General features: G+C 50.9%; 1 protein-coding gene across 2 annotated transcripts in view; it reads left to right on the top strand.

The window, feature by feature from the left end:
* The first annotated feature begins 415 nt into the window (after nucleotides 1-415).
* The window catches only part of TPO (thyroid peroxidase), a 94239-nt gene continuing 68902 nt past the window's right edge, over nucleotides 416-25752 (top strand). Inside the window, exons 1-4 of one of the 2 annotated variants that reach the window (XM_078350050.1) lie at nucleotides 416-699; nucleotides 8603-8687; nucleotides 14606-14775; nucleotides 17262-17394. In XM_078350050.1, coding sequence (XP_078206176.1) covers nucleotides 606-699; nucleotides 8603-8687; nucleotides 14606-14775; nucleotides 17262-17394 — 482 coding nt within the window. In that variant the 5' untranslated portion in view covers nucleotides 416-605. The remainder of the gene's footprint in view (nucleotides 700-8602; nucleotides 8688-14605; nucleotides 14776-17261; nucleotides 17395-25752) is intronic. The other variant, XM_078350051.1, reaches the window with a different exon arrangement.

The raw sequence follows: 25752 nt of genomic DNA, 5'->3' as shown, positions 1-25752 counted from the left end.
TGAGACACATTCCTCCACACGGGCTCACTGGTACTACCTGCTTAACAAAATTACCGGCTCAAAGTAGCCACAGAACCCCCAAGATAAGAAAACAAGGGTTTGAAGTAGAAATGGTGGATTTTGAGTCTTCGGTTTTGTCTTAACAACTTGATTCTGAAATCATTTTGTGGACATAACAATGTTGTAAGAAATAGGCGTTTAGGGGTTTTATTTATCACTTTTTAAAAGGCTAAGTTTCTAATAGTGTTCACTTTTTGCCACACGGATGTATTAGGGGAATCAGATGTTTTTCATTCCCAATCATTATTCCTAGTTAGTCGATACTGTGTGACATTAACAGACATTTAAATGGGCTGTTACTGAGACACTTTGGCAAGAGGAGCAGCCAATGTAAAAACTCTGCCTTTGAATCACCAGGGACTGGGGGGCCTGCTCAGTGTTGCAGCTTCTGTGCATCTCCCGACACGGACGCGACTCTGCCCCACAGACCCCAGGTCTGTGAGAGCCGCCTGCCGCACTGGAGGCTGCGTGAGTCTGCGGGGAGCGGTTCCCACGGCCTGGCCGCTGCTTGACTGCACACTCTGTTTCCTTCCATTAATTTTAGAATGAGAACACTCGCTGTCCTGGCTGCCACGCTGGTTATGGCCTGCACGGAAGCCTTCTTCCCTTTCATCTCGAGAGGCAAGGAACTCGTCTGGGGTAAGCAGCAAGCACGTTGTGGTCTTCTGGCCTCATAAAGTTACTTTTCTCACTCACCAAAATAGAGGGTGTAATGGTAGCTCTTGAGGGTCAGTTTAGGCCGCTGTAGCCTATGTTTTGTTATGCTTCAGAAAAGGATTGTAATTCTTGATTTTAGAAGATTAAAATACTGTACGTTTCTTTCTTTAAAAAGGAACTGATTTTCCTTGGATGACACAAGAGGAAATTTTCACTTTTACCTATTCATATATAGTTTTGAAAAATTTCTTTGGGAGTGTCTTTCTTCTTCTGCTACAAAATTCGTTTTTATTAAATAACTTTTGAGTTTGTTTTCTGGACTCAGGCGCTACAATGTGAAAACAGGTTCAGAAAGCTGCTAAGATGCAGTGGTTAAAATAATCACAGATCAAACTCTTGGCTTATGCTAAATAAATAAACTCTTCACTTTTGCCAAAATGAAGTCCCAACCCTGAGAACACCTTTCACTGGAGCAAAGCCCGTGGGGGCGTCTGCCTGGACATTCCCACCCCACAGACACCACTGGCCCAGGAGCAGGTGACTCCTCACTGGGCAGGTCCCTGGGCCTCTGGACAGTCTTGGGGCCGTGGCGCAGCACTAGGACCTCTGCCCTCGACAGCATTTCCCAGGCCTGGAGGCCTCGTCTGTGGTTCAGGGGCACAGGCTCTGGAGCCCTCGCTGCCCCCAGCCACGCCCAGCCCAGCCTCCTGCGGGGTCCAGGCCTGGAGGCCTTGTCTGTGGTTCAGGAGCACAGGCCCTGGAGCCCTTGCTGCCCCCAGCCACGCCCAGCCCAGCCTCCTGCAGGGTCCAGGCCTGGAGGCCTTGTCTGTAGGGGTACAGGCCCTGGAGCCCTCGCTGCCCCCAGCCACGCCCAGCTCAGCCTCCTGCGGGGTCCCAGGCCTGGAGGCCTCGTCTGTGGTTCAGGAGCACAGGCTCTGGAGCCCTCGCTGCCCCCAGCCACGCCCAGCCCAGCCTCCTGCGGGGACACATTTTCTTCCCAATCTCAGGACTTCACAGTCATGTTAGGATCTGCCCTGAAGTCCCCAACAGACTCGAGACTCCTTAGAACTCTCTCCTTCCACTGCCCCCAGGACATGCTGGTCACTGCCCACGCTGAGACGGGGGAAGCCACGGGGGCTTTCCCTGCCAGCTTCTGTCCATGCTGCAAGGATGCGCTACTCACCCCTAATTCCTGCCCCTCACCCGCACATGGATAACCCTGGAAAATTACCCATCACCATCCTTATTCGTGAGCAAGAGTGAGATACTCCATTTAAAGCTGCACGTGCAGTGCCCTGGCAAACACACACACACACACACACACACACATACACACACACACATACACAGACACACACACATACACACACACATACACATACACACATACACATACACACATATACACACACATACACAGACACACACACAGACACACACAGACACACACACATACACAGACACACACACACATACACACACACATATACACAGACACACACATACACAGACACACACATACACAGACACACACATACACATACACACACATATACACACACATACACAGACACACACACATACACAGACACACACACATACACACACACATACACACACACATACACACACACAGACACACACAGACACACACACATACACAGACACACACACATACACAGACACACACACATACACATACACACACATACACACACAGACACATATACACACATACACACACAGACACACATACACATACACACACATACACACACAGACACACATACACACATACACAGACACACATACACATATACACACATGCACACACACATACACATACACACATACACACAGACACACATGCACACATATACACACATACACACACATACACATACACACATATACACATACACACACGCACGCACACACATGCACACAAACACATACACACATGCACACACACACACATACATACACATACAGAGACACACACATACACATACATACACATACACACATACACAGACACACACACATACACATACACACATACACATACAGAGACACACACAGACACACATACACAGACACACACACATACACACACACACAATTAAATCAGAGTCACAGTATCAAGAACCTCAGGAAAAAGTGATTCTGCGTCTTCCCAGAACAAATCGGTCACTCTGTCACCCAGAACATGCTAGGTGCTCAGCCAGTGGTTTGTAAATTAATTACGGTTATTTTATTTCATATGTATTAAGGATCTGAATGGATAAAACCACAGTAAAGCATGTTAGAAGTCAGGAGCTAGTTAGGAGCAAGTCGTTATACTTGAGAGCTACTCAACAAAATATTTAAAACTTTGTAACGTGTTTTTAATTTTAAAAATCACATTTAAAAAGCCACCAGGAATGAAGGATCCACAGCTTTTGCTAAAGCAGTTTTTTAAAATTATTTTTTCGTCTCTGAGACATTTGACGTTTTCCTTTTGCTTACACATTTGCTTAACACATCACGAGCGCACAGCATGACAGCTGGGTTTCTCCACACACTGGGACACATCCTTCTGCCTGCCCTCTCCAGTATTCCCAAGCTGACTTATTATTTATTTGAAATGTGAATGAGTTACTTAAAAAATGTTATGTGTCTCACAGGCTTTCAATTTTACGTCCTTTAAGAGTTGTTTTGCAGTTTTAAATTCATTTGGAAAATGATGCCCAGTGACTGTGTTTATGACACCTGTGCTCACAGATTCTGTGAAGCAAAAGCCTCGGCCTGCTCCCCAGCCTCTGTGCGGCAGGGCCACGAGGACCCCGGTTCCCCAGGCCATGTACGGTCACCTGTAAGCAGACACTGCTCCCAGGGGTCCTGCTTGGCAGGTGCTTGCCCAGGATTTGTCAGGCACCCATTTTACAGATCAAAACATAGAGGTCTGGAGTGCTCAGAAGTGGCGGGGCTGTGGTCACTCAGCCTCACATCCCAGGCTTCACAGAGAACCAGCACTCATCCTCATACCTGAAGTGGTAAGTGCTCAGTGAGAAGTATCAGGCCAGTGGGGTGGCTCACACCTGTAATCCCAACACTTTGGGGGCCGAGGCAGGAAGATCACTTGAGGCTAGGAGTTCAAGACCAGCCTGACCAACATGGCAAAACCCCATCTCTACTCAAAATACAAAAACAGTAGCTGGGCATGGTGGTGCCCATCTGTCATCCCAGCTACTCAGGAGGCGGAGGCACGAGAATCAGTGGAACCCAGGAGGTGGAGGTTGCAATGCGTGGAGATCATGGCACTGCACTCCAGCCTGGGTGACAGAGTGAGAATCTCAAAGACAGAGAGAGAGAGAGAAGAAAAACATCAGTTCTGGAGAGAGTATATAGGTTTATCAACTTGTCTGTAAATCGTAGGAAGATGTGAATAAGGAGCGAAAGGTCTCGGCAGGTGCTCAGACTGGGAGAGACTCTTGTTCCAGAGCAAGATCTCCCAGGGTCAAACCACAAAGAGAAATGAACTTCAGCACCTGAAAAACTCTGTAACAAGAGGCTTTGAAAATCAAAAAAGATTTCATTTCCCCCCAAAATCTGTGCATGCCCGTTGCCATCTAAGAGAAGTTTGCTCTCAGTCCCTTCTCTAAGGTGCTGCATTGAGTGCTCGTCACTGGGGCCCTGTGTGTTTATCACTACACAGACTGAGCTGCAGTCCAGCATTTGTGTAAAATCAAGATTTATTTGTGATTATCTTTGTGGCAAATGTTCCACAAGTTACAGTGGTTAAAAGAAAATAAGATGCAAATGAGCAACGGGAAGCCGAGGCAGTGCCCGCCGACTGGGAAGACGTGGGATCTTGCCTAGCGAGTGAGTTTGTTTAAAAAGGAAAGTTGGCAAACCTTCCCCCAGTTTACAAATTTCGGCCAAGAGCAATGATTAAAGTGAGGATCAACACACAACTCTGAATGGAAATCAAGTGCTTAGAATCATTCAGGGGCAAAGCTCTGGTCCTGGGGGCTTATGGTTTTGGTGAAGAAAGATTTTGGCTTTCATATATATATATATATATATATATAATTTTTTTTTTAACATGAACAGTCTTTGGAACAAGACAACTTCCTCTTTCTTTCTGAAATACAGTGTGTTCTCACATAATGCATCCCTGAATCCCACCTGTTTAATAAACAATATGAATCTGCATAAAGGAGAATTTGGGGACCCATGCATTGTGCCTCTCAGAGCAGGAGCCATCTTGAGAAGGCGCAGGCAGAGAGATCGGCCACTTCTGCAGAGCAAGTAACTAAGTCCTGCACCTCCCTAGAATTCCGTGTTCAGTTCTGAAAAACATAAAGGTCAGGTTCAAACCCCGTAAATCTGTGGTCCTTGCATTCGACTCCTCTTCCCTAGGACTGCTTGGCACGAGGAAGGAAGGGCAGCTGCAGGGCTGACGATGGGAAGGGGCTCAAAGCCGACCACCCAGCTCCCTGGTGGCGGGAGAGCTAATGTGAGCTGCTGGAAACTGAAAAGCAGACGCAGGAAAAGCTGTCTGCACCCCCCCTCCCCACCGTTTGCCTAAAAGTAGAACATAGATCCGCAAAAGTGTCCCCTTCCCTCTCTAGCAGAGCCCAGGCCCTCCACAGCCTGGAGCCAGCCCAGAGGCGTTTGTGTGGGGAGCCTGACTGCAGCCCCAGCCTCCCTTCCCGTGCTGCCCCGGAGCGGCCTCCTCACAGTGTGTTTCCCGGGAGCTCAAAGTCCTTTGCTTTGGTCTTGCAGCTTCTTGAAAATGGGGTGTTCTTTTCCTGAGGGGCTGTACAGTGGAGTTCTAACTCTCCCTCCAAGTTCCCATCTCAGGGCGCTCAAGGGGCTCCCTTGTGGAAGCAGGAGGCCAGGTTAGTAACCCGCTGTGGGTTTTCCTCTTGCGAATGTGCCTTTTGTCAGTGGAATTTAAAATGCCCCAGAAAAATCAATCTAAGATGCAGGGAGAGCTGAGGTTCCTTCCTCCCCTCCAGAGGGATGCCAGTTGTCTCTATTCAGCCAAGAAGTAGTTAACCCAAACAGTGAAAACACCTCCGGTTCCAGCAGAGACTTGAGACTATCTGATGAGAATTGTGTGTCTCTGGCAGGAAGTTTTAATACAAAAATGTATTTATTTTATGAAACTTAAAAGACAGTAATAATCTGTAAGCCTATAAAAATATTATTTTAATTCTGTAAAACATTTTCCAATCAGAAAAGAAACTAGAGACTAAGCAATGTGAACGGTTAAACTTAAATAACAATATATTAATATTGATCAATAACAGAAAATGATCTCCTAGTAACTGCCATTTCCAAGCACAGTGGGAAAAGACAAGCATTTCTTTGTATTTAATCAGTTGCTTCCTAAATAATTATCCAGCACCTGCTGAAAACCAGCCTGTGGTCTCAGTCGTGAATAGCGCAGAATTTTGCAGAGCCCTCACTGACAAAATGCACCTACACAGGTGGTGTGAGGACAGAGCTAATTTTTTTTCTGGTTCTTAAAGTTCAGCAGGATCAAAATTTCATAAAGGAAAAGCTGGGAGCTTGAGGTTGACAGTTTCATGAGACGAAGGATAGTCGTGCACTATGTCCTCAGCTCTGCGGCGTGGAGGTCAGTCTTGGCCAGGCTGTGGACGTCCTGAATTCTGAGGAGGGTCTGCGTGCCATCCCGTGGGCATCCAGAGCCTTCAGATGCTTCCATCAAAGGCACAGGCACAGGCAGACCTTGCTCTAGAAAGGTCACTTGGGTGACAGTAGGAGGGACGGAGGACGGGAGGTGCAGGATCAGTGCAGGAGCCTGTCGAGAGCCTCTTCTAGTGAGAGTCGCAGGTGCCAGGCAGGAGTGAGACATTCTTCCGGAGGGATTGTGGGGAAGTCAGCACAGCATGGGAAGACCCTGCCTGGGTTTCTTGCTGGGGGACTGGAGTTCGCAGGGTGATTGTTTCAGGCCATTAACCCCCCTCAATGGGGAACAGAGGAGGATGGGGTGGCCCAGGAGAGGCCTTCAAGTTGAAAACAGGCATCTATTTGAGAGAGCATGAAAGGAGGGTGAGAAGAGAGGGTAAAGGTCAGAGGAGCCAGAAAGGAGGCACCTGGGGTGACGCCAACAGGAGGGAGACCACTGGGGGAAGAGAACCTGGGGCTGCAGCTGACAGAGCGGCCAGAGGCCGAAAGCAAAAGGTGGGACGGTCGGGAGCACTGAGCGCTTGGCAGCCCGAGGTCAAGAGCCCTGCCAACTTCTCTCTAAAGCCATCCTAAGACGTCACTGTGCGCCTAGCAGAGAAAACCGTGCAAGGTGAAGTGATCTGTGCGTCATGCGGAGGCAGATTGGTCTCACTCCAGAGCCCATGGCCCTCACCCCTCTGCCACTTAAGAATGCCAGAACACCCCAAAAGCACCAGAGTCTTGCCTGGGGGGTGAGGAGCGGGGTGGGGGGCACTGCTTTGATAAATAAGCTGCCCTGGCTGACCTCAGAATACAAACTGTGAGTTAAGTTGCCTGGAAATTGCAGTGGGTTTGGAAGGAAAATAGATGAAAATTCCAGGTTTCTTATACCTCAAGCTTTTGTGGAACAGGAGGTTCCCTGGCTCTTGAGAGCTGAAAGACATCTTGGTAAAGCCCTGAATGCTGGTCCTTGAGGTCTGCCTCTGCCACTGGTCCTGTGATTCCCAGGCTGCCCTTCCTCTCTCTGCTCCTACTGACCCCCAGGGGCATCCGTCCCGCCCCCCTACATTTCACTTCCCTGAGCTCGCCCACGCTGGTGCAAAACTGGGTCCCCTGTTCAAACTCCACACCCAGAACCCACAGCTCTGCTGGCTGTGCTGGGGGTCCCTGATGGAGCTGTGAGCCCAGCTGGGTGCCCCTCCCTCCCTCCTGCCCTTGCTCCAGGAAGCCCCGAAAAGCCTCTGTGCATTGCTCTCTGCCTAACCCCTCTGAGGGGTCACCCTCTGCCCCCATTGCTTAACCACTGGTAACTCTTCCCAGAACCCCAAGAGAGATCCGCCATGGAGTTTTCTTAACCTGGCTCTGTCACACCAAGAGAAACTGGGTGGTCCAGGGAATGGATGGGGTGGGGCAGAGTGAGTAGGAAGAAGTGATGGGGGAGTTTGTTTGCTGCCTGGGTGGGGACCAGCATGGAAGGCGCTTGGGGCTGAAGCCCTGAAGAACCTACAGGTGCCTTTCCTGGGCCGACCTCCTGCAGGCGCCCGCTGGGCCGTGGGGAGAGCAGGAGCCTGGTGTCCCCTCAGGGTCTTGTATTTGCCTTTGGAATCCATTCATTTCCCTTGACGCAGTGCTGCTGCTACACAAGTGAATTCAGCAGCCGTGTGTGACGATGACCGAAGCACTTGCCGTCTTCCTGTTACCCGTCTAGAACTTCACATTTTTACCCAGAAATGGGATCTTAACCTCTTAAACATTCCAGCTACTACAACAAGCAATATAGGAGTGAGTGTTTTCATTGGAAACTGCTGGCGTAATGGAATCATTTTATCTTTTATTAAGTACACAAATTACGATAGGCAAATCTTATTATCAACTTTACCACTAGTTCAGGTAACCAGTGATAAATATTCAGAGCCTAAGTTGCTCAGAATCATGTGAGTGACTTGGGCCAGTGAGAAATTAAGGTGAGCGACTCACTCGTCCCATCCTCCAGGCAGCTCCGTGCGGGGGGAACGGACGCCCCTCTGTATGGGGAATCAAAGGCCCTAGAGGGGAAGCGACCCCCAGGACCTGACCAGCAGCCCTCCCCACCAGAAGCTGTGTGGACATCACCATGGCAGCATGGGCTTGAGGGACAAAGCAACAGTGTCAGGGGATTGCCAAGCTGTCACTGCGCTCTGACTGCGTGATACTCTGTTTCTAGGAAAGCCTGCAGAGTCTCTCATTGCCAGCATCCTGGAGGAAAGCAAGTGCCTGGTAGACACCGCCATGTACGCCACGATGCAGAGGTGAGCCCTGCGGAGGGGCCGCCGCCCCCAGTGCTGCCTACAGGCGCATCCCACCGACATCCGCACACGCGTGGCCTGATTTTCACAACTGCAAATGAAAACCTGAAGTTTGCCAGGGCTAATTTACTTTCTCAGTGTCCCGTGTAAGCAGCAGACAGCACCAGTATTTAATCTCCAATTTGTTCTTTAGCAAGACAGAGAGGAATAGCACCGTGATCCAGTCAACACCTACAGATACGATATCCTCTGTGGGTCCAGATCCCTCTGTGGTTACATATTTCCTCGACTGTCAAAAGACAGTAGAGGCTCCTGAGAGCAAAACGGGCCTCTCTCCTCAAGGATGAGGACAGATTAAGGACAAAAGAGAGACCTAGGTCCAGGTCTTTGGTGATGTAACTGTAGCATTACCCAAGGCATATAATAAATAACTAAACGGAGGTCGCTTCCATTTTTTAGATACTTAGCATTTGTAGGTATAGAGCAGACACCAGTGTTAAGGATACTGTGGTCTCATATTACCCATTTAGAAAAAGAAAAGAAAAACAGAAAACCTGTGAAGCAGTTTGTCCTTCCAAGCTTATTATTTTGTAGAAAGTTGACTCATAATTAAATAAGCTCTTGAGACACAAAGTATCAAAAGACAGCAGTTAATGTGTTCCAAATTGCTATTATTTCAGCCAGAAAAATACCTTATTGTTCACATTGCCTGCAAACAAATCGTTATTTATTTTATAAAAATTGAATCAAAGGGAAAATAAGGAAAAAAATATTTCTCATAAACTCATTCACACTGTAATATGTGTAAAACGGGCAGGAATTACTTGGGAAGAGGTGGGAGTGGATAGTGGGGTGGGTACCACGTGCGTAGTTAGGAGTGTGTGCTGCTCTTGTAGTGGCAATTTGTGAACCCAAGTATTAAGACAGATCTCAATCCATTTAGAACGTTTATTTTGCCAAGGTTAGGGAAGTCCCTGTGTCTCAGTGTCAGGAGGTCCTGAGGACATGCACCCACGATGGCCGGGGGAAAGCTTGCTTTTACACACCCTAGAAAGACATAAGACGCCAATCAACACGTGTGAGATGGACGTGGTGGGGAGCTTCCAGGTCGTAAGCAGATGTCACATTTTTCTGATTGGCAGTTGTTTGCAACAATTATATCAATAGGAAGGAATGTCTGGGTTGTGTCAAGGATCTTGGGCACCAAGCTTTTATGATGAAGCCTCCAGGTCAGCAGGCATCGCAGAGAATAGATCGTGAATGTTTCTTATCAGATGTAAGGTCTGTGCTGATGTTGATGCCAGTGGGTAGAATGAGGCATGTCCAGCCCATGACTTTCCCATTGTGGCCTGAACCAGCTTTTCCGGTTAACTTTGGAATGCTCTTGGCTGAGACGAGGAATCCACTCAGGTGGTTAGAGGAGGACATTCAAATCTTATTTTTGGTTTACAAATTGCATGTTACCAGCCCCGCTTTGAAATCAGCGCCTTGATCCTAAGGATGCACTGGAGTGGGGGGAGCCAGGGGAGGTGTCCGCTGCAGAGACTCTTGGCAAGTTTCCCCTTGTGATAGCTCTCAAAAATACCCCATATACCTGTTCCAACTATGTTTCTTTCCTTAAGAAATGCTGTTTCTGCTGAGGACAGTCATTGTTCTAGATGCTGGGATGCAGAGATGAATTAGATCATTTTATATTCTCAAGGTCCCTGCGCCTTCTCTAAAGACAGACACGTGAGTGGCACACTTCATTTAGGGATGGGTTTGTTAAGATCATCAGAAAACAGGATGGCTGGTGGTTAGAGAACTGGCTTTGAGTAAAAGTCTTAATAATAATAAAATACTTTTACCCTTCAAAACACATCTAGTTACTTCAGACCTAAAAAGGAAAACAAAACTTCTCTAAATAATAACATCAGAAGCAAGAGTGTGCCCAAGTTACTTCTTCCACTCGCTCGTGGATGGCGGTGTGGCCCGGGCGTTTGGAAGTGATAGGAAAGCACAGAGCCTGCCCGTGAAAGTGTTTATGGAAAAGGAGCATCTGAGACTCCACCCTTCGCCCTCACGCATCCCTGCACTCACCTGGGTAGCGAGGGTCGGGGGCGGAGGACTTTGCTCCCAAGGTAGATGCAGCCAGAGTTTTAGTGTTTGTCCTCATTCCCTGAGACCAGCTCCCACAGAGCAGTGGGAAGGAGACCAGGACAGACTGCACACTGGTGATGGGGCCCTGTACCTGGGGACCCGGATCTTCACCATGTGCAGTGAGCATGCTGGCCCAGAATCTTGGGAAGAGCATCCCTGTTTGACGCGAGAGTGTGCGGTATGTTCTGGAGGAAGATATGACCTCCAGGAAGGCAGGGGATGGTCCCAGCAGGGCAGCAGGCAGGGGCAGGATCTGCCCATCCACTGTGCCTGGGCCACCTGGCCAGGTACGGCTGGTAGTGAGTGGCCCCATGAGTGTGTGGGGGTGGGGATGGCCTTGACCTGGCAGGCACCCCTCGGACAGGGCAATGTGCATCGATCCCACGGTGGCAGAGAGCGGGCACTGCCGTGAGGAGCAAAGGCCTGTGGACTCACCCAGCTTCCTGCGAGGGCCTCACCAAGACCACACTCCGTTGAGGAACCGACCCTGAATGAGCTAAAACTTGCACTTATTTGCCTTTAAAACAAAGTCTAAACCCCAGTCACTCTGAGCGTGCTTTTCTTTTTTCTCGCTCTCTCTGAGGACTGCACAGTTCCTACCTGAGATTTGGTCCCTGAGTAGGGTGGGAGCAACTCCCTCCCTTTCTCCCCTTCCTAATTGTATAATTTCGGCTAGGACAGAAGAAGCATTTGCACGAGGAGGCTGTGGGTCCGGGAAGACCAGAGGCCGGGAAACCACATGCTCCCATCGGTCTCAGTGGCTCACCCATGCTCTCTCCAGGATCATATTCCTTGAGCAGTAAATTTGTTCCTTCTCAGCATTCAGGGAGTGTCTGATACTCAGAATTCCCTGTGAGTTCCAGAGTGTATTCAGCCTGGAGTATCTGCACTTAGATTGGTGATACCGTGTGCGTCCGTTTAGTGTTCACAGTGAAACGTTCTGGGCATTGCTGGGGCAGCAGATAGAACAGCTAAAGGAGCGTTTTTGCTCAATCAAATGAAGCTTCTGGATGGTGTCCACGAGCCAAGTGCGATCCGGAGAAACAGTGTGAACACATGTTCACGTGGCTCTGCCTTGGGCTCCACACCACACTAAGGATGCAAAACCAGCTGGAGTCACAGTTCCCCTAACTTGAGTTTGATTTTCAGATATTGTGCTGTAATTAAACGCCTGCAAGTGTCACCCCTTAATATCTTGCTCATGTGCTGAAGCTGAGGTCTTACAGTAGGATGTGTCTGCCTCTGGAATAACTGCCCCTGGGAAGTAGCTGCAGATGAACAGCGCAGACTGCTGTGGCTTGTGGGGTGGTTGAAGCACCTCTCCAGGCTCTCCTGAACTGAGCTCCCTGTAAGCTAAGCTCGGCAGAATGTGGACCCGACAGGACAGTGACGAGCCAGCGAGGGAGAGCCCTCTGGACTGCATGGCAGTGGCAGGGACAGGAAGGGCTGGCATGAGCAGCGTGGCCTGGGGACCCATTCCGTGGACCCACTGGGTGAGACGCTCCAGGACATGGTCAGGAGCTGAGCTCTTTCCCAGACCCTTGATTCCCTGATGTAGCCCTTTTGGGGCTAGCTTGTATCGTCCCATGGGCACCAGGTGAGAGAAGGGATGAGACAGGTGAGCCCTGGAGTGCGTGTAGGTGATGTTGTAGGAGGCACAGGAAGTGATTGTCATCAGAAGCAGTGCTCTTGGCCTTCAGTTCTCAGAGATTCTGGTTCTTCCTATCAGCCAAATTTCTTGCTCAGATAGATTTTAGATAAATGTCTCCAAGGAAAGCATGCATTCTGGGGAGGGTAAATATCCTGTCCGCCATGCCGGGTCCTGGGGAACCCCACAGGTGCTTATGCTCCGGCTCTGCTGCTGTTGTGACTGATAAAGTCATTTGTTCCTGGTGAGGGGGGGCCTGCAGGTGAGGGGGAGCCTGCAGGTGAGGGGGCTGCAGGTGACGGGGGCCTGCAGGTGAGGGGAGACCTGCAGGTGAGGGGAGGCCTTCAGGTGAGGGGCCTGCAGGTGAGGGGGGCCTGCAGGTGAGGGGGCTGCAGGTGGGGGGGCCTGCAGGTGGGGGGCCTGCAGGTGAGGGGAGGCCTTCAGGTGAGGGGGGGCCTGCATGGGAGGGGGGGCCTGCAAGTGAAAGGAGGCCTTCAGGTGAGGGTGGGCCTGCAGGTGAGGGGGGCCTTCAGGTGAGGGGGAGCCTTCAGGTGAGGGGAGGCCTTCAGGTGAGGGGAGACCTGCAGGTGAGGGGAGGCCTGCAGGTGAGGGGGCTGCAGGTGAGGGGAGACCTGCAGGTGAGGGGGCTACAGGTGAGGCGGCTGCAGGTGGGGTTTCTGCAGGTGAGGGGAGATCTGCAGGTGAGGGGAGGCCTGCAGGTGAGGGGGCTGCAGGTGAGGGGCTGCAGGTGAGGGGTCTGCAGGTGAGGGGGACTGCAGGTGGGTCTGCAGGTGAGTGGGGCTGCAGGTGAGGGGGCTGCAGGTGAGGGGGGCTGCAGGTGAGGGGCTGCAGGTGAGGGGGCTGCAGATGAGGGGGCTACAGGTGAGGGGGCTTCAGGTGAGGGTCTGTAGGTGAGGGAGGCTGCAGGTGAGGGGGCTGCAGGTGAGGGGTCTGCAGATGAGGGGTCTGCAGATGAGGGGTCTGCAGGTGAGGGGGCCTGCAGGTGAGGGGGTTGCCGGTGAGGGGGCTGCAGGTGAGGGTTCTGTAGGTGAGGGGGTCTGTAGGTGAGGGGGTCTGCAGGTTAGGGGGCTGCCGGTGAGGGGTCTGCAGGTGAGCGGGTCTGCAGGTGAGGGGGGCTGCAGGTGAGGGGTCTGTAGGTGAGGGGGGCTTTAGGTGAGGGGGCCTTTAGGTGAGGGGGGCTGCAGGTGAGGGGGCTGCAGGTGAGGGGGGCTGCAGGTGAGGGGGCTTTAGGTGAGGGGTCTGTAGGTAAGGGGGGCTTTAGGTGAGGGGGGCTTTAGGTGAGGGGGCTGCAGGTGAGGGGGGCTGCAGGTGAGGGGTCTGCAGGTGAGGGGGTCTGTAAGTGAGGGGTCTACAGGTGAGGGGAGCTGCAGGTGAGGGGGGCTGCAGGTGAGGGGGGCTGCAGGTGAGGGGGGCTGCAGGTGAGGGGTCTGTAGGTGAGAAGTCTGCAGGTGAGGGGTCTGCAGGTGAGGGGGCTGCAGGTGAGGGTTCTGTAGGTGAGGGGGGCTGCAGGTGAGGGGTCTGTAGGTGGGGGGCTGTAGGTGAGGGGGGCTGCAGGTGAGGGGGCTGCAGGTGAGGGGAGGTTTCACAGGTTTCTTTTCTATGAGGGTGTATGTAGCTCTACTGTGAACAGCTTTGCTGCCCCGCCCCGGGGCTGCACTGGAGTGGGAAGGGAAGAAGTTGCAGCCGGGACACAGGTGCCCTCACTAGGCCTTGGCTCTGAGATCAGGTTGAGGCCATGCACTCCCCAGGCTCCTGTTTCCTCAGCTGGGAAATCACATAAGCAAATCATGTCTTGGTTTGAATGTGATGGCCTGCAGGCAATTGTTATGAGAATCAAGTTCATTCAGATATTGCAGCTTTGTAAAGGGCAAGGATAGGCCGTTCTCCTCGTCATTCGATACTGATGCTCACTCACTGACACCCTGTTTCTATTACGAAACCTGATGAGCCCATGAACAGCCACTGCACGTTTTACCTTCGCATGCCCCGCAGTGCCTGTCACATGGTCTGGGACGCAGTAGTTACTCAATAAATGTCTGTTTACTTAAATAGCAATTAGGTACCAAAGCTGCCATAGACAAATGATCTTCTATATCTTCTTTATGTGCCGCAGAAACCTCAAAAAGAGAGAAATCCGTTCCCCAGCTCAGCTTCTGTCTTTTTCCAAACTTCCTGAGCCAACAAGTGGCGCGATTGCCCGAGCAGCAGAGATAATGGAAACATCAATACAAGCGATGAAAAGAAAAGTCAGCCTGGAAACTCAGCAGTCACAGCACCCCACCGGTAATGCGCGCGCCTCTCCCCAAAACTCAGCAGTCACAGCCCCCACCGGTAATGCGCGCGCCTCTCCCCAAAACTCAGCAGTCACAGCCCCCACCGGTAATGCGCGCGCCTCTCCCCAAAACTCAGCAGTCACAGCCCCCACCGGTAATGCGCGCGCCTCTCCCCAAAACTCAGCAGTCACAGCACCCCACCGGTAATGCGCGCGCCTCTCCCCAAAACTCAGCAGTCACAGCCCCCACCGGTAATGCGCGCCCATCTCCGAACTAGAAGGGCACTCCTGAGGGAGGACATCGTGACTTTGTCCAGGGCTTGCTTGTTCAGAGCGTGTTTTTCACTGAGGCCGAGTAGGCTGGGACTCCAGCTCTTTCAAAGCACAAAAGCTGGAATTTTAAAAGATGCTTACCAAACAGTCTCCATATCTTATTTTTGTTAGTCTGGAAAATAGCTGTTTCTCTCCTATTCAAATCAAATTTGAAAATTAGCTCAATAAGCTAAATATCCATTTTATGGTATAAAATAATTTAGGAATGCTCCCATAGCCGTCCTCCTAGTTAAAATTCGGCAAGCTCCTTCCTAAACCCTCTTCAACGAGAGGACTTGCCGGGTGAGGCAGCGTGTTGCGGGAAGCCCCACCTTCCTGCTGAGTTGCTGTTGCCTTAGCGGAGTTCCCCAGGACCTTGGAGAGCCAATCTACTCATCTCTAAGGTGGGGACCGTAGCACCGCTCGCTCTGACGGCTCTCAGAAGGCCAGCGCATAAGCCAGGAGCAAATGTCAGCATTTCCTTACCTCTTTATAAAGCACTCTGTGGGCATAAGATACTGAGCTGGTAACACAGGGAGTAAAAGGCATATTTGTGGTTCCCGTGATGGGGAGCAAGGAAGCGAAATGTCTTTTTAATTAATTTATCAAGGTTATTTTCTGTGCAGTGTCATGAGCTACTTGGCCTCTGAGTTCTTCCTTCTAACTAGCTATAAATTAATTCAGTGCTGGTTTACTTAGCTTTTAGAATAAGACAAACTTGGCTAAACCAGTACTAACCAGAATTCTCAAATCCTAAACTTAACAGTGAAGTTTGATTAATTTCACGGCAACCTTAGATTCATGTGAAATGCCTTTTCTTTCAAACATGTGGCTGAACGATGCTTTTGAGAACTTTGATCCACAGTCCTGTCACAGGTCCCGCCAGGCCTCCTGTGGAAATGGCAGCTCCTGGCGTCAGAAGATGTGTGTCTTTCCGGTCCATGTTTTAGGGACACATGCCCGTTGCTGGGTCTGTAGAGACAGATGTTTAGGGGAGCAGGCTACCATGTAGAACTTAAGGACTCCATAGTTTCGAATGCTTTAAAATGATTTCCATTGTAAGCACAGCGAATCTAGAAAATTTAGAGTGCGAGGAATGTAGAAAGCTTCCCCGTCACTTCTGGTTACTTCACCAAGCACTGACTCCAAGAAATGGCAGCGCCTCTCCTTCTAGACTGTTCTTCACGTTACTCCCATTACGTGACTGTGACCTAGTGCTTCTTTTCTATTGCACATTTGTTGTCTGCAAGCACCTGCTCATCCCTGTCATGAAGAACATGTGCTTGGCTTTTCAAGGAAGGCTGGTCCTCCCCTAACAGTGCTCACTGCTGCCCCAGGGTTTACCTGACGGTCCCCACATTGCTAGTGAGCATTCATGACTGAAAGACTTGTTTGTTTCTCTCATATCTGAAAATGTAATGCATTCCTTCCTGGCGTTGTTTTCTATTGAACACTCAATTTCACTGGTATCTGGTTAATCAAAGATTTATGTAAAGCATCTTGGAGAAGTCATCGATGATCACCTTTACTAATGGACAACGAAGCCACTCTCACTTTCGTTTGTTGAATAACATATAAATTATAGTGACAGAACTGACCAAAAAAAAACAAACAAAAAAACCAGGAAATAGCTTGCTGGGCTCTCATCTCATCTGGAAAGATTCACAAGGGAACCAAAAATCAATACAAAGGAAAAATGAAAGGGTTGTAGATAAGTGCACCATCTTCATCAAGACAAGGTTTTTCTACGTTGGGGTACAGGATAAATTCTACTGCTTGCTGTCTTCTAAAGCACTGGGGCCGTCACTAGGCACATGTGCCTGCTGTGCAATCTCGACGAATGAGCCCGGGAGACGTGCCCAGTGAGAGGTGATGGTAACTGCAAAGTTATTTGCTGGTTTACGCCCCTGGGGGCTGAGAGCTCTTAGATTGCTTTTCTGAAAGATCACAGAGCAAAATAAAAATTTTAAAACCCCATGTTTCTAGCAATAAGGAAGCTCAGGGGAGTTAAATGAGTGAGCACTTGATGTAAAGGGAGAAAGCAGATTTTTTTCAAAAACGGTGACCCCAGTTACATAAGAACCCCAAACTCAATGCTGGAGCCATGTTTGAGACTGCAGTAGAGTATTTGTTGGGTGGATTTGTGATTCCAGGCGCAGAATTCATGGTTTCCTGTTTTTCGCAGATGCTTTGTCAGAAGGTCTGCTGGGCATCGTTGCAAACATGTCTGGATGCCTGCCGTACATGCTGCCGCCAAAATGCCCGAACACTTGCCTGGCCAACAAATACAGACTCATCACAGGAGCGTGCAACAACAGGTATTGTGATTTTCCTAACCTTCTCGCGAACGTTGGCTCTGAACATGACTAGATGCCATCATGCAGGAGCCTCTCCGTCCACGGGTGGATCAGCACCCGGCCCTGAGCGCCCGATTCCTGCCCTCGACTCCCCGCCGCAGCCCCCTGCAGGCCTGGGGGTGCCTCAGCAGCGTGCCGAGCAGCAGTCATTCCAGCTGCAATGCCCCATGCACGTAGAGGCTTACAGGGCACTCTTAACTTCCTAAACCCATAAATGCCACCGCCATTCACTTAACTTCCAAAACCTACAAATTCCACCACCGTTCGCCTAATAGCTCAAGCCACATGCTTAAGGGCCGTCCTTGATTCCACTAACTCCCCTACCCGTCGTCTCCAATGCGCCCCCAAGACTCTCTTTTACCTCCAAAATGAGTCCTCTCCACTCCTTGCCACCTTAGCCGAAGCTGAGATAATCCTCCAGCTGCCATCATGCGGCGGTCCCCTCCCTGGCTCTCCTGATGTAACTAACTTTCATCGTTTGCGCTCCCTGTCGTGGCCCACACCATCTCAGTGCCCTCCTTCCCTACGCCCTCCCTCAGTCCCCACTGCACTCGGAGTGAGCTCAGATCCGCCCACCTTGCTGGGTCCAAGGTAGCAGCAGGTGAACAGGAGCTCTGGCCACACAAAGAGCTGTGGGATTCAGTCTGGGGTTCAGAATGGTTTTCTGAAGGTGGTGATATGGGATTGAGGCAAATCTTAAAGGATGAGTGGGGATTTCCCAAGTGGCCCACAGAGTAGGGGAGAGGGCTTTGCAAAGGCTGGAAAGAGCTGGACATGTTTGGGCTGAAACACACAGCCTTTGGCACACACAGGGCGGGGGGGCAGCAGCCGGGGTCACGGCGCCCATGGGGTCTGGGGAAGCAGTGCATCCTGGGATCACCTAGAAGCTTTGTCAGAATCTTGTGGCACCAGGGTGACTGCAGGCTTGGCATTCACCGACGCACATAGCAAAGTTGCTTAGCATGGAAGAGCTCCTCGAGGGGACTCCCGCTCCTGGCTGCTGGGTGTGCTGAGGTCAGAAGGAAGACATCCCGCTCTCCTGAGAGAGGAATCAGCAGGACCCAGGCAGAGCTCTGGCCTGGACCAGCAGTGTCCTGAGACAGAGTGCAGGGGCTTTGGGACAATGAACGGGAGTCGGAGTCCTGGGTGTTTGATGGTGGTTAAGAACAGCAGCTTTGTAACGGGACGGCCCTGGATTTGAAAACCGAATTGCCACCTAGCAGAGGGCAGTTTGTTCCATTCTCTGAGCAGTAGGAGTTTGAGCGTAAAGACCCAAGGCAGGAACACATAACCTGGCCACACCTAAGGACCAGATCTTAGGACCGTGGAGCCCCAGCTATAAGAGAGCCTGTGCTGAATGCGGACCACACAGGAGCCTGCTGTCCACCCCTCCTGCCCCGAAGCCTGGGAGGTCTGTGCTTACCCGGGAAAGCGAGCTCAGAGCTGAAGATGGCAGGTTTCCTGTCCGCAGAGCTCAGTGGGAGACACAGGTGTAGACAAAGGATGAACAGAAGGAGGTGATGCCTGGGAGTACAGGACACTGAGATGGCTGGTGGGATGCAGGGCTGGAGAGACCAGGCCCCGGGGGAGGAGGGGTGGGGCTGGAGGGACTGGGCTGGGTGGAGGAGGGGTGGGGCTGGTGGGACTAGGCTGGGTGGAGGAGGGGTGGGGCTGGAGGGACTGGGCTGGGTGGAGGAGGGGTGGGGCTGGAGAGACCAGGCCCCGGGGGAGGAGGGGTGGGGCTGGAGAGACCAGGCCCCGGGGGAGGAGGGGTGGGGCTGGAGGGACTGGGCTGGGTGGAGGAGGGGTGGGGCTGGAGAGACCAGGCCCCGGGAGAGGAGGGGTGGGGCTGGAGGGACTGGGCTGGGTGGAGGAGGGGTGGGGCTGGTGGGACTAGGCTGGGTGGAGGAGGGGTGGGGCTGGAGGGACTGGGCTGGGTGGAGGAGGGGTGGGGCTGGAGGGACTGGGCTGGGTGGAGGAGGGGTGGGGCTGGAGGGACTGGGCTGGGTGGAGGAGGGGTGGGGCTGGTGGGACTAGGCTGGGTGGAGGAGGGGTGGGGCTGGAGGGACTGGGCTGGGTGGAGGAGGGGTGGGGCTGGTGGGACTGGGCTGGGTGGAGGAGGGGTGGGGCTGGAGGGACTGGGCTGGGTGGAGGAGGGGTGGGGCTGGAGGGACTGGGCTGGGTGGAGGAGGGGTGGGGCTGGAGGGACTGGGCTGGGTGGAGGAGGGGTGGGGCTGGAGGGACTGGGCTGGGTGGAGGAGGGGTGGGGCTGGTGGGACTAGGCTGGGTGGAGGAGGGGTGGGGCTGGAGGGACTGGGCTGGGTGGAGGAGGGGTGGGGTTGGAGGGACTGCGCTGGGTGGAGGAGGGGTGGGGCTGGTGGGACTAGGCTGGGTGGAGGAGAGGTGGGGCTGGAGGGACTGGGCTGGGTGGAGGAGGGGTGGGGCTGGTGGGGCTGGAGGGCCAGGGTGGAGGAGGGGTGGGGTTGGAGGGACTGCGCTGGGTGGAGGAGGGGTGGGGCTGGTGGGACTAGGCTGGGTGGAGGAGGGGTGGGGCTGGAGGGACTAGGCTGGGTGGAGGAGGGGTGGGGTTGGAGGGACTGGGCTGGGTGGAGGAGGGGTGGGGCTGGAGGGCCAGGGTGGAGGAGGGGATGAGGCAGGTGCACTGTTAAGCCAGAGACCAGACTGAAGATGGCTTGGACTACACGGGGAGGAGTAAGGTCTTCGGCAGGGCAGAGCGGGCTCTAATCTGCAGGTGCATGTGAGGCTGTGGGACCCCTGGGGACGGTGGTGTTGAAGGTATGGGGTGGGGCTGCTCTCTGAATGGGTTTCGGGTGCTGTTTGCTTTTCTCTTCCACATACTTCTGATTTTATTAAAGAAACGTAAGACACTGAATTCTGCATTCCTAAGCACGATTATCTTGAGAATCAGGGAGTCTTCATACTTCCTGAATGTGTTCAACACCTCGGGCATATCTTAAACAGCAGACAGTGTTAACACGTCTCACAGCAGAGGGCATTGGCAAGTCTGTGGTGGTTCATCTTTTCTCTGCAGGCTGAGACCTGTTAGTGCCAAAATCCACCAGGACCAAGCTCAAATTTATACATGTCCAACTGAGATAAAAATAGCCCAAATGAGCAGAGTTTAAGCCACCTGGAGCCTACCTCTTTGCAGCTTCCACAAAACCTCTCCCAGCATTGGTAAGACACAGCCTCCCGGTCATCAGACCCCAGGTCACTGCTTCCTCTGCAGTCGCCTGCCCAGAGACTCCCCCTCTACCTTACCATGTTGCCGAGTAATCAGCAGACACGGTGACCCCCTGATACCCCACCGTGAGTTCCTCGCCACCCATCCCTCACCTTAGCCTCTGGATGGCCCCTGCCTTGAAGAATGCCCCCTCTTCTGCACCTATGCCCAAGAACCACTGCAAAGGCATGCGTGCCTCTCTGCCTCCCCCCGTCCTATCTTTTGCCTTCCCCAGCTCTGAGTTCCCACAACTTCCCCCATGCTCACTAAATTGCTAAGTTCCCCTCCAGCGGCCTCTTAAGCTTCTTCAGTGTCCCTCTCAGTGACCAACCCCTGCCCACCCACACCTTCCCAGCCTTGCCTGGGTTGCTTTGGACTCACTAGGATCTTTCCTGCCCTGGGGGAGGTGCCCTGGCCTCTCCGGGCACCCGAAGACTAGCTAGGACCCTTCCTGCCCTGGGGGAGGTGCCCTGGCCTCTCCAGGCACCCGAGGACTAACTAGGACCCTTCCTGCCCCGGGGGAGGTACCCTGGCCCCTCCGGGCACCCACAGACTAACTAGGACCCTTCCTGCCCCGGGGGAGGTGCCCTGGCCTCTCCGGGCACCCGAGGACTAACTAGGACCCTTCCTGCCCCGGGGGAGGTGCCCTGGCCCCTCCGGGCACCCAGGCAGACTGTGACCAGGCCCTCGCATGGCAGCAGCTCCCTGGCCTGGGTTTGGTTGTGTTTCTCTTTGTCGTTTCTTGACTAGTGTGCTGGCTACCTCGGGGGACTTCTTGCAGGAGGTCCCCAGGCAGTGCTCTCAGCCCGTCACCGCATAGCTGTCCTGATGGAGTGTGTCTTATAGGACCTATGACTACGTGGGCTTCTTCACTTGATCCTAAAAATCCGAATACATTTTAGAATCGTTGTTGCAGCTTCCAGTCAACGTGTTTCCCATTGGCTTGGTTTAGGTTTCCTTTGGCTTTTCACATATGGGATTAAAGAATTAAGGCAGATACTGTTTCTGACACGTTGTTTTTAACTTAGAGAGTGTGTATTCCTTTTGATTAACTCTGGCCACGAGGCTTTGCTTCTGTATCATTGCTGGGGCAACGATTGTGAAGGGCACGTTGGTCATCTGCTGCAAGTTAGGATTTTTATGTGTGAGGCTCATCAATGGTCAACACTCCTCAAAAGGTTTTGAATAATTAAATCTCATATTAATCATTTCCACGATTTAGTGTTTCCCTTTTATTGTCTAAAATGTCACCCACGTTTCTTTCTTATCGTGTTGGGATTTCATTTTGTTATTGCCTTTCTTTTGGGTCTGACTTGGATGCACAGAGTTTTCTTTTCCTGCTCTCCTGTTCCTTCCTAAAGGTCATTTCTGGTCCTGCCCAGCCACCACCGCCACTGTGCTGTGTTTCCAAGCGACCTTTGGGTGTTGGCTGAAATGACGTCTTTAAGACAAATGTTACCTGGAATTAACTTTTGAAATTCTAAATGTATAAATGGTGGATTTTTAAACCTCATTCGTTTCTACTAGTTTTCTTGCTTTATGGTGTGATATACACATGTCACAAATGGATGATGGGTTTCTAAGGCTGGTTTTCCCTTTGTTGGTATTTTCCTAATTGCCTAAGACATATCACATAAATTTGCTTAATAAGTAGTGGGAAAAATGATTTTTCTTCACCATTTCACTGGGACTTTTTGTTTGTTTGATGTGGTCAGTGCCGCAGGAGCTACCACGTCGGAAGGGACTGGGGCAGGCTCCTTGTTTGTATAATGTGGTCAGTGCCACAGGAGCTACTACGTCGGAAGGGACTGGGGCAGGCTCCTTGTTTGTATAAGTGGTCAGTGCCGTAGGAGCTACCACGTCGGAAGGGACTGGGGCAGGCTCCTTGTTTGTATAAGTGGTCAGTGCCGTAGGAGCTACCACATCAGAAGGGACTGGGGCAGGCTCCTTGTTTGTATAAGTGGTCAGTGCCGTAGGAGCTACCACGTTGGAAGGGACTGGGGCAGGCTCCTTCTTGTTTGTATAAGTGGTCAGTGCCATAGGAGCTACCACATCAGAAGGGACTGGGGCAGGCTCCTTCTTGTTTGTATAATGTGGTCAGTGCCATAGGAGCTACCATGTCGGAAGAGAATGGAGCAGGCTCCATATAAATTTTGAGTCTTCTTTTCTTTTCACTTTGCCCTAAAGGAAATTATCAGGTCTCTGTATAAGCCCCTATTTTTTAACACGTGTGTGTGTGCACACATAGCAAACTTGTCCTTTAAAGGTTTTTTGACTCTCTAAGTATAAAGCTGAAGCTCTTAGGAAAGCTGTTGATAATCGTGCGTTTGGGATGAAGGTGTTTTGCTGCCATCATTTAAAGCATTTCCAGCTTCTTTCTGTTTCTGTTACCAACCTGTGGAAACCTCTTCATCATCCTGGCCTCGCATCTGGGTTCTCCACTCTCCTGCACTCCCAGCCAGCTGAGGCTGCTGTTCCCCGCCTGTGTGTTTTTATGGAAGACCAGGAGTTGGGTGCTAGGAGGTGGGTCTGGGCCGGGCTCATGTCACTAGCAGGTTCCCCTTGCAAGAAGCATCCAGCCAGCATTGGCAGAGAACAGAATCCCCAGGGCCTGAGACTATCCTGCAGAAATTTGGGTTTCAGTGTGTGCTTGGCATCAGCCTAGAGATAAGATAAATTCTACTTTAAAAATCAAGTGCTCCAGGGTGGGATGGTGATATAGCTGGCTGTGTCCCCACCCAAATCTCATGTGAATTCCCATGGGTTTGTGGGAGGGACCTGGTGGGAGGTAATTGAATCATGGGGTCAGGTCTTTCCTGTGCTGTTCTCATGATAGTAAGTCTCATGAGATCTGACAGTTTTATAAGGGGGAGTTCCCCTGCGCAAGCTCTCTTTCTGCCCTCTGCCATCCATGTAAGACGTGACCTGCTTCTCTTTGCCTTCCACCATGATTGGAGGCCTCCCCAGCCACATGGAACCCTAAGTCCATTAAACCTCTTTTCTTCCCAGTCTTGGGTTCATCTTTATCAGCAGCATGACAACAGACTAACACAGATGAAGTAGGGGAGGGCTGTTGAAGAACTGAAGCCTCTTAGCTGCTGGAAACAGCTGCAGTTGGGGTGGAATCACTCATGGCCAGTCCTCCAGAGGCAGTGGGGTCATTGTGGAGATCTGTGTGACACAATATCTAGAAAGCAAAGGAGCCACTAGCCACTGGTTTGCTCTGTAGTCTAAATCAGTGGAGTGTCTTATTACATGCAATGTTAGACAGTGTGTTACATATGCATAAATACAAACATATGTGATATACTGTAAGACAGTATAATATTTATATGATAAATATTATTAATTCACCTAGATACTTTATGCAGAATTTGCCTTCAGTTTTATGTTGATATATGTGATATTGATTATGTATATGTGATGTATATGATAAGAACTTCTCTGTGTGTTCCTGAGAAAGTGCTCACATTCCTGTGCATAATGGAAGTGCCATCCTATTTTGAAATAGAACACAAAATTCCAGCCACCACTCTGCCAGTTATCAGCTGCTTGGAATTCATGTCTTTGATTCTCCAATTCTCTGCATCTGGAAAATGGCAAAGATAGTGATGCTTGTTCACAGAGTTGTCATGAGGCTGAAGTGAAATCATGGCAGCAGAAGTACTTTGGGAGCAATGATGCTTCAAAGTCAGCAACTGTTTATGTAAACAATGTCCACCTTTGAAGCCCCTTTCTTCAAAGATTTTGTGAGTCTTGATTCTTGGTGAGGTGTAATTTATCTTTGAAAAATCGCATTATTTCCTGCTAGGCATGGTGGCTCATGCCTATAATCCCAGCACTTTGGGAGGCTGAAATTGGGGGATCACTTGAGCCCAGGAGTTCAAGACCAGCCTAGGCAACAAGGCAAGACCTCATCTCTAAAATAGACAACAAACAGACAAAAATTGAGTTTTGATCTGAGGAACTGCTTCAGTAAAGTACTGGGTCTCGCAAAAGTGGCATGTGGATAGAATCCATCACCACAATTACTGCAGTACTGTGTCTCACAAAAGTGGCACATGGATAGAATCCATCACCACCATTACTGCAGTACTGTGTCTCACAAAAGTGGCACATGGATAGAATCTATCGCCGCCATAGTGGCTGTGAGTGGATTCCTACTGCTAAATTGGGATACAACTTACTCAGGGCTGGGTGTGAATCTGGAGGCACAGGTAGCCGAGTCTCCCAAGGGCCTGCACCCCCAGATGCAGATGGAGGACTTTACACCCCAGAGGCTGCTTTCTGGCCCCTCCCAGCTTTTGAGGCCTCCCCAGAGGTGACCACTGTTTTGATCTTCATCACCATAGCTGGTTTTTCCTGAGCTGGCTTTTCCAGGAAGGAAATTAAATTGTAATTACTGGGCGTGGCTTCCCCACCTCCACTCACCATGGGACTTTAGTTGCTCCTGGCTTGCTGAGGTAGATGGGGGAGGCATGGGCACCTCTGCTCAGCACTGATCAGAGCTGCCAGTGGCTGCTCCAATCTGCATTCCCAGGAACAAAGTGTAAGAGCCCCACAGCCCTCACCAATACCTTCACTGTAAGCCCTTTCATTTAGAGTCCTTCTTGAGGGGAAGGTGGCATTTCCTGTGGTTTAACTTTACATTTTCCTGATGACTAATTATCCTGAGTACTTTTAAAATACATTCATTGGCCATTTGGAGACCCTTTTTGGGGATGTGCCAGTTCAAACATTTTTTCCATTTTTTATGGGTCTTTTTTGATTTATAGATACTCATATTCATATTTTCTAAATAAGTCTTGTAGTGAGAAATACGTTTTACAAATATCTTCTTGCAGCTGAGATTGGCCTTTTCACTCTCTATGCTGCTTTTAAAAAAAAAGTTGTTTATATTTTTAATGAAGTCCCATTTATCAATTGCTTATTTCATGTCAAGAAAACTTCTTTTGTTGTGTTTAAGAATCTTGCTTTCTCTGAAGGATGTGAAGATATTTTTCTTGTGTTTTCTCCAGAAAAACATTACTGTTTGCATGTCACATTTAGATCTGTGATCCATCTCATTTAATGTT

Source organism: Callithrix jacchus, chromosome 14 (assembly GCF_049354715.1).
Source record: "Callithrix jacchus isolate 240 chromosome 14, calJac240_pri, whole genome shotgun sequence".
Classification (NCBI taxonomy): Eukaryota; Metazoa; Chordata; class Mammalia; order Primates; family Cebidae; genus Callithrix; species Callithrix jacchus.
The sequence above is the reverse complement of the archived record's forward strand: the minus strand, read 5'-3'. Positions and strand labels throughout refer to the sequence as shown.